This window comes from Lampris incognitus, chromosome 13, assembly GCF_029633865.1.
Source record: "Lampris incognitus isolate fLamInc1 chromosome 13, fLamInc1.hap2, whole genome shotgun sequence".
Taxonomy (NCBI): domain Eukaryota; kingdom Metazoa; phylum Chordata; class Actinopteri; order Lampriformes; family Lampridae; genus Lampris; species Lampris incognitus.
Genome location: NC_079223.1, coordinates 51187411 through 51202261, shown reverse-complemented (window position 1 = coordinate 51202261; position 14851 = coordinate 51187411). Strand labels below are relative to the sequence as shown.

Below are 14851 nucleotides of genomic sequence, written 5' to 3'. Positions count from 1 at the left end.
TAAATCCAGTATAATTCCCATCCCTCCCCTGCTCCCTAACATGTCTCCACCCCCCCCCGCAACATCCTCTGAAATGACATCAAGTACAAACAAATGTACGACAGATATACAACGACCCCATTCACATAAACACAAAGGAGAAAATAAAAAAAATAAAAATTAATAATTAATAATTAACCATTCATACATTTTTATTTTTAAACTAATTCATAATTACAGTGCTACAGTTCTGCTCCAACCAAGAAAAGATGAGGTTATGAACTATCCCAGTCTGCTATTTGGGTTAGGTTATCATAGTAGGTAAGAAAAGGCCTCCAGGCTCTTCCAAATTTATTTGCATTCCCCTTCAATGTAAATGTGATTTTTTTTCAAGCTTCAGGTAAAACATCATCTCTTACCCATACAAGATGGCTTACATCTGGTATGGGATGGTGGCACCGCTCTCTTCCAATTGAGGAGGATGAGACGTCGAGCTAACAGAGTAGTAAAGGCAACCACATTGCACATTTCAGTTGACCACACTGCATCCTCTGGCTTCAATCCAAACAGCAATAATGGGCTGAGGTACAGTTGTCATATTATACATGTCACTAAGGGATTCAAAGACCTTTTCCCAAAAAGTCTGAAGGCTTGAACATGACCAAAACATGTGCAACCAGTTTGCAGTGGTAGTCTTACATCGATCACAGGTGGAATCAATGTTTGGGTATATCCTTGCCAGTTTCTCCTTAGTAAGATGAAGACGGTGAATTATCTTGAATTGTATTAGACCGTGTCTAGCACAAAGAGATGAGGAGTGTACTAGGTCGAGATCTGAAGTCCACTGGTCCTCTGCAAAAGACAGGCCTAGGTCTTGTTCCCAAATTGTCCTTAGGTTGTTTAGAGATTGTGGGTTAATAGTGTTAATTACATCATATATCCAGGAGATGGCACCTTTGAGATTAGTATTAGATCCTAAAAGAGCATCTAAGGGGGTGCTTGGAGGTTGCTCTGGGAAAGAGTGATAGCCTTTTTGTACAAGGTGCCTAATCTGATGGTACCGGAAAAAAATGGGAGTGTGGCAGGGCATATTTTTCTGACAATTGTTCAAATGATGCAAATACTCCGTTTATATATATAAATCTTTAACAACTCTAATGCCGTTCTCATGCCAGGCCCGAAAAGCCAGGTCTGACATACAGGGGGGGAAAAGATGATTTGCAAAAATAGGAGCCCGAAGTGAAGCGTTCTGCAACCCAAAATGTTGGCGAAACTGTACCCAGATCTTTAATGTATGGGTAACTACAAGATTTTCAAAGGAGCCAGTGCTAAGTGGTAAAGGGGCCGAGATTAAGGACGGGAGTTTCAATTTAAAAGATTCCACTTTTACCCAGACTGGAGCTTCTGCACCATCCCTGGCCCACATTATAATGCTTTTGATATTGCTAGCCCAATAATAGTAAAGAAAGTGAGGCATTGCTGTACCTCCTAATCTTTCGGCCTTTGTACAAATGACTTACGAATATGTGGGGTTTTGTCATCCCATATAAATCCAGTGAGGATTTGGTCCAGTGATAAAAAATTTTTCTTAGGAATAAAAATCGGAATACTTTGGAACAAATAGGGAAATCTAGGAAAAATATTCATCTTAGTTAGGTTAATCCGGCCAGCTAGTGATAGCGGTAAGGAACGCCAGTGGTGTATGTTGTGCTTGCACTGCTCGATCAGAGGTGTGAAGTTTAATTTAAATAGCATGAGAAAGGAGCGGGTACCACCACCCCGAGATATTTAAAGTGGGATGTCACTCTCTTGAATGGAAATGCTGTAGCTGGGACACTGAGGGCCACTGAGTTTACAGGATAAAGTTCACTTTCTTCTAAGTTCAACTTGTAACCCGAGAACCTTCCAAATTGTTCCAAAATAGACAGGGCATGTGGTAGCAAAGATGATGGGATGGCAATATACAAAAGGAGGTCATCGGCATAAAAGGATAATCTATGCGCGGTATGTCCTCAGGTTATCCCTTCTAAGGCCCGGCACTGATGTACAGTTGCAACAAGTGGTTCGATGGTGAGCGCGAAGAGCAAGGGACTCATAGGGCAACCTTGTCTGGTGGATCTATGTAATGGAAAATATCTTGAATGTAAGTCATTCGTATGGACAGAAGCTAAGGGGGATGCGTATAATAGTTTAACCCATGATATATAGTCATTACCAAATCCAAAATGTCTCATAGTCCTAAATAAATGTTCCCACTCCACCCGATCAAAAGCCTTCTTGACATCTAAGGATGTCACAAGCTCAGGAATATTTGACTGAGTGTTAGTGTAGATAATATCAAAGAGCCTACGAATATTAAAGTAGGAATGCCTGTTTCTAATAAAGCCGGTTTGGTCAGGCAGTACCAGATCAGGAAGAATATTCTCAAGCCGCCTAGCAAGGGATTTAGCAAGGACTTTATAATCCACATTTAGAAGAAAAATTGGTGTATATAATTCATACAACAGAGGGTCCTTGCCCTTTTTATGCAGCAGACAAATAAAGGCCTGATTCAAGGTTTTGGGGAGGTTCCCATTTGAAAGGGATTCAGTAAACATAGACAATAATAATGGAGATAACTCATTTGCGAATGTCTTGAAGAATTCAACTGGGAATCCATCTGGTCCTGGGAATTTACCAGATTGCATACTTTTGATGGCTTCTGAGACCTCCTTCAATGTCAAGGGGCTATCAAGTTCACCTTCCCGAGAGTCATTAAGGGTTGGTAAGATTAAATCCTCAAAAACAAAAAGACCCCTGAGGCACATTTGTAATTTGTGATACTGGGCTATACAAATAAAATTGACTTGATAACTTGATTTAGCATTTATGGTGGGCAGCGCCAGCACTAATGGAACAAACAAAGCAGAATAACTAGAGAACATGAATACAATGGAAAAAAACAAAGCAGAGTAACTAAAGAACAAGAATACAACGGAAAAACAAAGCAGAGTAATTAGAGAACATGAATGCAATGGAACAAACAAAGCAGAGTAATTAGAGAACATGAATACAATGGAACAAACAAAGCAGAGCAACTAGAGAACATGAATACAATGGAACAAACAAAGCAGAGTAACTAGAGAACATGAATACAATGGAACAAACAAAGCAGAGTAATTAGAGAACATGAATACAATGGCACAAACAAAGCAGAGTAATTAGTGAACATGAATACAATGGAACAAACAAAGCAGAGTAATTAGAGAACATGAATACAATGGAACAAACAAAGCAGAGTAATTAGTGAACATGAATACAATGGAACAAACAAAGCAGAGTAATTAGAGAACATGAATACAATGGAACAAACAAAGCAGAGTAATTAGAGAACATGAATACAATGGAACAAACAAAGCAGAGTAATTAAAGAACATGAATACAATGGCACAAACAAAGCAGAGTAATTAGTGAACATGAATACAATGGAACAAACAAAGCAGAGTAATTAGAGAACATGAATACAATGGAACAAACAAAGCAGAGTAATTAGTGAACATGAATACAACGGAACAAACAAAGCAGAGTAATTAGAGAACATGAATACAATGGCACAAACAAAGCAGAGTAATTAGTGAACATGAATACAATGGAACAAACAAAACAGAGTAATTAGAGAACATGAATACAATGGAACAAACAAAGCAGAGTAATTAGAGAACATGAATACAATGGCACAAACAAAACAGAGTAATTAGAGAACATGAATACAATGGAACAAACAAAGCAGAGTAATTAGAGAACATGAATACAATGGAACAAACAAAGCAGAGTAATTAGAGAACATGAATACAATGGAACAAACAAAGCAGAGTAATTAGATAACATGAATACAATGGAACAAACAAAGCAGAGTAATTAGAGAACATGAATACAATGGAACAAACAAAGCAGAGTAATTAGAGAACATGAATACAATGGAACAAACAAAGCAGAGTACCTAGAGAACATGAATACAATGGAACAAACAAAGCAGAGTAATTAGAGAACATGAATACAATGGATGGCTGTTGCTACAAAAGTGACAGTGTGCAATGGTATTAAATGTCGCACTTTTACTATAAAAACTATGGTTTATATCCTTTTTAACAGTTTATGTTCCGTTTTTCAGTTTTATATTCAAGACACACGCAAAAAAAAATAAAACAAAATAAGACAAAAATTAACAGGCAAAAAACAAAAACAACAAAAGCAAAAAAGGAAAAAGAAAGAGCTGCCAGACATATATAGGTATACACTCACTGGCCACTTTATTAGGTACACCTTGCTAGTACCGGGTTGGACCCCCTTTTGCCTTCAGAACTGCCTTAATCCTTCGTAGCATAGATTCAACAAGGTACTGGAAACATTCCTCAGAGAGTTTGGTCCATATTGACATGATAGCATCACGCAGTTGCTGCAGATTTGTCGGCTGCACATCCATGATGCGAATCTCCCGGTCCACCACATCCCAAAGGTGCTCTATTGGATTGAGATCTGGTGACTGTGGAGGCCATTTGAGTACAGTGAACTCATTGTCATGTTCAATAAACCAGTCTGAGATGATTCGAGCTTTATGACATGGCGCGTTATCCTGCTGGAAGTAGCCATCAGAAGATGGGAACACTGTGGTCATAAAGGGATGGACATGGTCAGCAACAATACTCAGGTAGGCTGTGGCGTTGACACGATGCTCAATTGGTACTAAGGGGCCCAAAGTGTGCCAAGAAAATATCCCCCACACCATTGCACCACCACCAACAGCCTGAACCATTGATACAAGGCAGGATGGATCCATGCTTTCATGTTGTTGACGCCAAATTCTGACCCTACCATCCGAATGTCGCAGCAGAAATCGAGACTCATCAGACCAGGCAACGTTTTTCCAATCTTCTATTGTCCAATTTTGGTGAGCCTGTGCGAATTGTAGCCTCAGTTTCCTGTTCTTAGCTGACAGGAGTGGCACCCGGTGTGGTCTTCTGCTGCTGTAGCCCATCTGCCTCAAGGTTCGACGTGTTGTGCGTTCAGAGATGCTCTTCTGCATACCTCGGTTGTAATGAGTGGTTATTTGAGTTACTGTTGCCTTTCTATCAGCTCGAACCAGTCTGGCCATTCTCCTCTGACCTCTGGCATCAACAAGGCATTTTCGCCCACAGAACTGCCGCTCACTGGATATTTTCTCTTTTTCGGACCATTCTCTGTAAACCCTAGAGATGGTTGTGCGTGAAAATCCCAGTAGATCAGCAGTTTCTGAAATACTCAGACCAGCCCGTCTGGCACCAACAACCATGACACGTTCAAAGTCACTTAAATCACCTTTCTTCCCCATTCTGATGCTCGGTTTGAACTGCAGCAGATCGTCTTGACCATGTCTACATGCCTAAATGCATTGAGTTGCTGCCATGTGATTGGCTGATTAGAAATTTGCGTTAACGAGCAGTTGGACAGGTGTGCCTAATAAAGTGGCCGGTGAGTGTATATTATACCTTCGTGCATGGCAGTTTTCAAGAAATTACACAGTCAGGTACTACAAGCGTACAGATAAAATGTACAGAGTACCGGGTTGCATCACTACAGACTGTAACTAAATGAGATTTTTCTTTGAGCTAGTCAGTGGATGGACCGCATATGGACAACTGTGCGGTCGTACTGATTTGTTAACGTGCAAATGCATTAAGTGTGCATGAGGCCACATACATTGCATATACACGCATATACAACACATATACACATATCCCCTCTCCTGCCATATACCAGGCGCGCAAAGAGGGGAGGTGTAGGGGGTGCAAAGCACACAGGCGCCGCGTCAGCGGGGGCGCCAAAAGTACAGTGTACAGCAAACAATTCAGGTTATAGGCCCATTTGTTTTGTTTTTTAAAGTTTAATATTTATAAACATTATTACTTAGATGAGAATTTTGGATTAGATATATATAGTTACATGTTATATTTTTTAATTATAATCATTTTTTGTACGGTCTTTTGGCGCCCCCTCTGATGCGGCGCCCGTGTGTATTGCACCCTCTGTCCTCCTCCCCCCCGTTGCGCCCCTGCACATACCAGTGATTTTGTCTCAAACATCGGAATACAGAGTTTGCCCATGTTTGTCTTCCCAGGTGACGCACACCTGGGGCCTGTGCGCTATGTTGGTGACGTTTAGTTCCGGTTTACAGAGGTACCATTTGTTCAGCAGCTGGTCCACCTGCTCCTGCTTGGTTATCCCGTAAAGTCTCTCCTCCTGCACCTCCTCCTCCTCCACTATTCTGTGGTACCTGATGTGAGGCGGGTGAGGCAGATGAAGCACTTCTTCCCCCCGCGCGCCCTCAAAAAACTGCACCACGTTCTTCCGGGCAAAGTCCCGGGCGTGGAGCACGCAAGTCTCATCGAACAGTTTCTGCTCCAAGTCCAGGTAGTTGCTCCAGTAGCGCGTCTGCAGGAAGGTGGCGTGGTTGTCAAAACAGGGTTTGATGAGACGTGCCAGCACCGCCAGAAGGATCAAGAGTAGAAGGATGGACCAGCCAACGGCCTGAGCAAGGCAGTGACAGTACGACAGTTAGACCTTACAAAAGTGTTGCAAAAGTGTTCAACCCCCCTGCTAAATCACCAATTTCATTGGATAACAACTAATACATTAATATTTTTCTATGTATTCTTTAATTTACAACAATACTTTTAACGAGTAACCATTAAGTAACATGAGTTTTACACCACAAAATATTTTTTCAGAAAATAAAAAATGGAATATGCTGTTTGCAATAGTATTCAACCCCTTTCACTTCGGCAAACTGCAGTTCAGTTATGTACACAATATCACATTCAGAAGCAGCCTGATGAGTTGAGTGGTCTGTTGTAGTGTATAATAATAATAATAATAATAATGGTTCACTATGACATCACAGATGTCGATATAGTAATACACGTGTTTTAGAGAGGACCCACAGTCAGTTAATGCAACCTGAGGCAAAGACTCAGTCATAATGAACAGAACTTTCCAGAGTAAATAAAAGATCAAGTTACTACAAAGAAAATGTTCAAAACATTGTGTCAGTCTCTGCACCACACGGGGACAGTCCACCATGTCATCAAGCAAGGAAAGAAGCGTCATACAAGACAGGTGTTAAAATTACGTCGTTACATCGCCAAACACACCGAATCACCTGCAACATTGTGTCAGAACAATCAGCAGTTTTGTTTGCTAATGTTCCACTTAGTTGGGGTTTTCTGCACCATGACTTCCTAACTTCTCTATCTAGCTGCATCTCGTGAGCTCAGTTTGAATCTGACATACCCCGCTCTGTGCCTATGGTTTTGCTTTCTTTATGTCATGCCTATTGTCGGGTCTTTTATTTTGAAAGTCTCACATCTCCTCTCGTTTAAGAAACTTCACTTCCTGCCCCAGTGTCTGTGTCCTATTGCATGATTACTTTCCCCGCCCTGAGTGGATTCGTCTGTGCCTTGTTACCTCCAGTGTATTTAGTCTCTGTGCTCCTCTCTCTCTGTGCCAGTTCGTTTTGTGTCTAGTCAACTCGTGCCAGCTTTTCTCTAGTGTTTGTAGCTCTTGTGTATTTCTTTGCTCTGCTCCCGGACCTCGCTTTTGCCTAACCCTTTTGGATCATCTGTTTAGACTATTGGATTTGATTACCTTGCTTTGTCCCTGGGCCTCGTCTTCGCCTACTCCTTTGGTACTGTTTGCTTGGGTTACTGGACTGCCTTTTGTGTGTACCGAACCCTGCTTTTCAGTAAAGACTACTTTTGAACTCTGACCTCGTCTCTTGTGTCGTGCTATTCAGTCCTCTGCCTAGTGTGTGTTACAGTACGAACTGGCCATACCATGGACTCAGCCGACACATTGCGCGCTGCACTCCAAGCCCAAGGAAAACGAATCCACCAACAGGAGGAGCAACTCGCCGCTATTTGTGCGGGGTGAATGAGATGACAGCACGCCATGAGGCTTTCCAGAAAACCTGCGACACCCAGGTAGGCTACATGGCTACCCAGTTTCAGGAGGCGACTGCCCGGTTTCAGCAGGCTGCTGCACGCATGGACACTCTCGTCCCTAATCCTCCTAATCCAGCTCCCACGAGAATGACGCCAGCTCTGGTGGTCCACCGCTCCACACCCGAGCGATTTCCGGAGATTCTGACAACTGCAAGTCCTTAGTGGTCCAGTGTGAACTGCATGTCGAGCTCCAGGCATCTTCGTTCCCCACGGAGCACGTCAAGGTGGCGTACATCATTTACCATCTCACCGACAGAGCAGAAGCCTGGGCCACGGCCGAGTGGGCCAGGAGATCCCCGGTCTGCGCGTCATCAGAGCTGTTCTCCCAGACCCTTCGCTAGATCTTTGGCCATCAGACTACGGGTCGAGAGGCAGCGAGGGCGTTAATGGGTCTGCATCAGGGTAAGCGTCGGGTCCCCGACTATGCTATTGAATTCCGCACTCTGGCTGCTGCCAGTAGTTGGAACCAAGACTCTCAATTCGACGCCTTTCTTCATGGATTAGCTGACCCTTTAAAGGATCAGTTGGCTCCTTTAGAACTGCCCTCAAGTGTGGATGACCTCATCGCTCTTGCCATTAAGATTGACACCCGGCTCCAAGTGAGAGAGCGGGAAAGAGCCAGGCCTGTTGGCTTCCCGCCTGTCAAGAGGGGGCAGCCTGCGGTCACTAGTCCTCCCCGACGTCCGCCTGCCCGTGCCGTTCCAGCGACCGTCTCTTCATCGTCCCCTGCTGCTCCGGAGGAACCGATGCAATTGGGCAGAACCAGACTCACTCCCGAAGAACGGCAGCGCCGCCTGCGGGAGGGAAGATGCATTTACTGCGCTCAGCTGGGCCACTTCATCTCCTACTGTCCGGTAAACACACGGGCCCACCAGGAAGGCATTGCGCTGGTGAGCCGTACAACTTTTTTCAAAGATCCCTTTCGACCACTCACTCAGGCATGGCTCATCTCATCTTCAATGTCTCTTGATCTCCCGGTGTTAGTGGACTCTGGGGCGGATAGGAATTTTATGGACTGGGGGTTAGCCAAACAGCTGAGAGTCATTCACGTTCCCCTGTCTGAGCCTCTAGATGCCAATGCTCTGGATGGTCATCTACTCTGCAGAGTTACCCATCAAACCACCCCCGTTCAACTCATTATGACTAACAACCACACTGAATCCCTGAAGATTCCACCTGTTCAACTCCCCGATGCATCCTCTTATCCTTAGCCTACCCTGGTTGAAACAACATAACCCTCACCTGAATTGGACAACTGGGGGGGGGGGGGGGTAACGGGGTGGGGCCGGGATTGCTCTAGCGTCTGCCTGTGTTCAATTTCCACCCCGGGTCATTCTCTGCATCCTGACTGCTTGTCTCCTACCGCTGTGACTCCTGCTTCCGCGTCACCTCCAGTTTTGTTGGACCCTGACTTTCCAGACCTCTCCAGAGTGCCGTCTTGTTACTACGTCTCTGCCTCCTCACCGACCCTACGACTGTGCCATTGATTTGCTTCCCGGGACCTCACCGCCCAGGGGCCGTCTGCATTCCCTGTCAGCCCCGGAGACTACGGCTATGAAGGATTATATTGACTCTTCTCTGGCTGCTGGCATTATCCGACCATCTTCATCTCCTGCGGGGGCGGGGTTCTTCTTCGTTAGGAAAAAAGGACAAGACGCTGCGCCCTGCATAGACTACCGTGGCCTGAATGACATCACCGTCAAGAACAGGTACCCCCTTCCTCTTGTCTCTTCTGCATTCGAACTATTGCAAGGTACTAAGATTTTTTTACCAGACTCGATCTTCGTCATGCCTATCATTTGGTCAGCATACAGGAGGGGGATGAGTGGAAGACCGCTTTTAACACTCATAGTGGGCATTACGAGTACCTCGTGATGCCCTTTGGTCTGACCAATACTCCAGCAGTTTTCCAGGTTCTAGTGAATGACGTCCTTGGGGACATGTTGGACCGGTTTGTTTTTGTCTACTTGGGCGATATCCTCATCTTCTCCCCCGATGAAGAGTCACACGTCCAGCAGGTGCTGCAGCGCCCCCTCGACGACCAGCTGATGCCAAGGCTGAGAAGTGTGACTTCCACGTTTCCACCCTAGCCTTCTTGGGGTACATCATCTCTGATGGCAGCATAGAAAGGGATCCCGCTAAGGTCAGTGCTGTTGCGGAGTGGCCTATGCCCTCCAATAGGACCCAGCTCCGCCGTTTCCTGGGGTTCGCCAATTTTTACAGGCAGTTCATCCGTCGCTACAGCACCATCGCCGCCCCTCTGCATGCCTTAACCTCCCCCAGTGTGAAGTTTCTGTGGTCTCCCCAGGCCGATCAGGCTTTCCAGTGGCTGAAGGAGAGCTTCACATCAGCGCCCATCCTCAGGCTGCCTGATCCTCGATGGCAGTTCGTAGTGGCGGTCGATGATTCGGACGTGGGACTGGGTGCTGTCCTCTCCCAGCAGTCTCCAGAGGACAACAAGCCCCATCCCTGCGCTTTCCTCTCCCAGATGCTCACCCCCGCTGAGAGGAATTATGATGTGGGGTACAGGGAGTTGGTGGCTTTGGAGTGGTGCCACTGGTTGGAGGGGGCGGAGCACCCATTCTTGGTTTTGGACTGACCATAAGAACTTGGGAGTACATCCGGACAGCCAAGCGACTCAACTCCAGACAGGCCAGGTAGGCTCTTTTGTTTACCCGATTTAATTTTACCCTGTCCTACCGTCCTGGTTCCAAGAACGCCAAGGCAGATGCCCTGTCTCGTCTGTTTTGCCCTGACCCTGCTCCTTGGTCTCCAGCCAGCATCCTGCCTGCTTCCTACGACTGTGCGTAGACCTAACACATCCTCCCAGTGGTAGACCATACCATGCTGGCAGGGGCAAAGGTGTTCACGAAGCTGGATGCCGCTTCTGGCAAATCCCAATGTCAGAGGAGAGCTCACTCCTGACGACATTCATCACCCCATTTGGGTGATATGCCTTCAATCGTCTACCGTTTGGGACCTCATCAGCCCCTGAGTATGTCCAGCGTCGCATGTCGCAGATGCTGTAGGGGTGTGCAGGAGTAGTGTGTCATGCTGACGACATATTAGTGTAGGGAGAAAACATGCAGCAACATAATGAGAGACTGCATCAGGTGCTGAAGAGGCTGAAAGAAGGAGGACTGACGCTGAACAACGAAACGTGTTTGCCAAGGACGTCGTCATGTTCGTGGGTCACCGGATCACAGCAGACGGTGTGACACCCGATCCAGGCAAGGTCAGAGCTATCATGGAGATGCCTGAACCTACTGGGGTGGAAAGCGCGAGGAGAGTGATGGGGATGGCCAACTATCTGGGCTGATGCCTCCTACTTTGGCCTTGCGGGTGCCCTGAGCCAACAACAGACAGATGGAACATGAAATCCAATTGTGTCTCAAGAGGCCTGTCCAAGGCTGAAAAACATTATGCACAGATCGAGAAGGAGGCTTTGGCAGCTACATGGGCTTGTGAACACCTGTCGCTCCAGCTCCTGGGACTTAAGTTCAAAGTACAGACAGCTCACAAGCCACCAATGCCACTGCTGAGTACCAAGGCACTAGATGAGCTCCCCCCGAGAGTACTGAGGTTCCAGCTGAGGCTGATGAGGTTCACGTTTGACATCGTGCATGTACTTGGTAAACACTTGATAACAGCAGATGCATTATCAAGAGCCCATGTGAAACGCACGTTCACACGAGCAGAAAAAAGACAATGAGACAGATGTCAAAATGTTCGTGGATGCAGTCATCTAAAGCCTTCCTGCTATAGAAGCAAGGTTGAAAGTGACTCAAGAGAATCAAAAAGCCGACCCCGTCTGTGAAAAGCTCATCAAGTATTGCGAGACTGAGTTGCCTGAGAAACATGCCCTCCCACCAGAGCTGGGGCCATACTGACCAGAAAGAGAAAACCTCACCTTGGCTGGAGAGTTGCTTCTCAGAGGACAGAGAATCGTGATTCCCCGTTGTGTGAGACAAGAAATCCTCCGCAACCTCCACAGTGGTCACCAAGGTATTGTAAAGTGCAGGGCAAGGGCCCGCCAGTCTGTCTGGTGGCCAGGACTGTCTGTACATGTCAGTCAGATGGTGGAGAGAACTGCAGCACATGTTCACAGCACAAGGCAGAGCACAGAGAGTCCTGGTAACAGGTGGGTACAGACTTATTCTTCTGGCAGAGAAACACTTGCCTTCTCATAGTGGATTATGTTTCATGCTACATTGAGGTAGCCCACCTCAAGGTAGCCTCTGGCAACACCATCATTGCAGCTCTGAAGGAAGGCACACCAGAAAGTCATGTCTGATAACGGGCCGCAATACAGCTGTGCACTCTTCAAAGACTTTGCCGCGGAGTGTGGTTTTACACATGTTACCAGCAGCCCGAGGTATCCACAGGCGAACGGGGAGGTGGAGCATGCAGTGGCTACGGCAGGAGGACTGTGAAAAGGAGGATGTGAGAAAACAAAGGCTCTGATGTCATACTGCACCGCACCTCTGGAGAGTGGTTATTCCCCTGCACAACACCACCATACCACAGCTCCCGACATCCTTACTCCCCCGTTGACCGAGGATTCAGGAAGTCTGAGAAGCAGGCAAAAGAGAACCAACAACCTGCATCACAGAGCTCGTCCTTTACCACCACTGCAGTCGGGCCAAAATGTGTGGCTCCCGAGAGGGAAGAAACAGGGGTTAGGGTCATTCAACAAGCGACAACACCCAGGTCCTACATTGTACAATCATTCACAGCCTCAGACACAATTCCAGAGCCAGGTAACACTGACACACACACTCATATCACCAGAGACACAAACAATCGCAAACATACTGACGTAACCAACACACCAACACCATAATGTGACAAGTTCAGGCCGAGTGTCCTGCCCTCCGGTGCGTCTGGATTTGTAAATACTATATATAGTAAACTTGTTCTGTAAAGATTTGATACTACTTGGTCAGACGGGTCCTTGCTAAAAGGGGGAGGTGTCCTGTAAAGAGGATTCTAGTTGAGCTGTGTTGTTGCCACATGGACCCTTTTGTGTAATACATCTGAGTCTTAGTAAATTGTTCATGCATCACACACTCTGCTCTCCGGCTGGCTCATCATTGTTAACCCTGGCCAGCCTTGTTGTTAACGTAACACTTCCGAGCCGTCCCGGTCTCTGCCCCACCCCATCTGCTACCATCGGGTGTGATGAAGATACATTTTTTCATATTTTAAGTGTTTTATGTTGCCTATGTTGTCATGTTAATTACTTTCCATTTGGCGGTAGAATGTGGAACCCTAATCATCGCCCCCTGCTGGCACTGCACTTTCATACACGCGTGTACTTTTCACGCCTGGGCGAGGCGAACCGTGACACTGACACGGTGGACTGGCGGGTGTATTACACGCTTTGGCGTGATACCGGGTTGTCCTCCCATACATGTGGAGTCACCAGCTGCTTCTTTTCACCTGACAGGAGTTTCACCAGGGGGACGTAGCGCGTGGGAGGATCACGCGATTCCCCCCAGTTCCCCCGAACAGGTGCCCCGACCAACCAGAGGAGGCGCTAGTGCTAGTGCAGCGATCAGGACACATACCCACATCTGGCTTCTCACCCGCAGACACGGCCAATTGTGTCTGTAGGGACGAACCGGCGACTCCCGTGCTGGTAGGCAACGGAATAGACTGCTGCGCTACCCGGACACCCGCAACGACATGTTTTTAACTCTTACTCCATGACCAAAGTGTCACAAAAGTACTGTCCAAATACCATGGCTTGTTAGATAACAAGACAAGGAATTTCCCAAGCTTTAAAAAAAGGTGTGTTTTTGTTTGTACGTCTGTGGGTAGGTTCTTGTTCAGCTATATTTGTGAAGACCAAATTGAATTTTTAACCACCAGAGGGAAGGGGCGCTTTTGTGAGAACATTTTGACTGGTCCTCACTCCTTTTAGGGTTTATTTTTGGGGTTGGCGTTAAATTTAGGATTAGGTTAAGATTAGGGTAAGGGTTAAGATTAGAGTAAGGATAAAGATTAGGGTAAGGGTTAAGATTAGGGTAAGGGTTAAGATTAGGGTAAGGGTTAAGATTAGGGTAAGGGTTAAGATTAGAGTAAGGGTTAAAATTAGGGTAAGGGTTAAGATTAGAGTAAGGGTTAAGATTAGGGTAAGGGTTAAGATTAGAGTAAGGGTTAAGATTAGGGTAAGGGTTAAGATTAGAGAAAGGGTTAAGATTAGCGTAAGGGTTAAGATTAGAGAAAGGGTTAAGATTAGAGTAAGGATTAAGATTAGAGAAAGGGTTAAGGTTAGAGTAAGGGTTAAGATTAGAGTAAGGTTAAGATTAGAGAAAAGGTTAAGATTAGAGTAAGGGTTAAAATTAGAGAAAAGGTTAAGATTAGAGTAAGGGTTAAAATTAGAGAAAGGGTTAAGATTAGAGAAAGGGTTAAGATTAGAGTAAGAGTTAAGATTAGGGTAAGGGTTAAGATTAGAGTAAAGTTAGGGTTAGAGTAAGGGTTAAGATTAGAGTAAGAGTTAAGATTAGAGTAAGGGTTAAGATTAGAGTAAGGGTTAAGATTAGAGAAAGGGTTAAGATTAGAGTAAGGGTTAAAATTAGAGAAAAGGTTAAGATTAGAGTAAGGGTTAAAATTAGAGAAAGGGTTAAGATTAGAGAAAGGGTTAAGATTAGAGTAAGAGTTAAGATTAGAGTAAGGGTTAAGATTAGAGAAAGGGTGAAGATTAGAGTAAGGGTTAAGATTAGAGAAAAGGTTAAGATTAGAGTAAGGGTTAAGATTAGAGTAAGGGTTAAGATTAGAGAAAGGGTTAAGATTAGAGTAAGGGTTAAGATTGGAGTAAGGGTTAAGATTAGAGTAAGGGTTAAGATTAGAGA

General features: G+C 45.5%; 1 protein-coding gene across 1 annotated transcript in view; it reads right to left on the bottom strand.

The window, feature by feature from the left end:
- Positions 1 to 5991: 5991 nt before the first annotated feature.
- Positions 5992 to 14851, bottom strand: part of calhm3 (calcium homeostasis modulator 3) — a 16610-nt gene continuing 7750 nt past the window's right edge. The window contains exon 4 of the mRNA XM_056292363.1: positions 5992 to 6522. Coding sequence (XP_056148338.1) covers positions 6070 to 6522 — 453 coding nt within the window. The 3' untranslated portion in view covers positions 5992 to 6069. The remainder of the gene's footprint in view (positions 6523 to 14851) is intronic.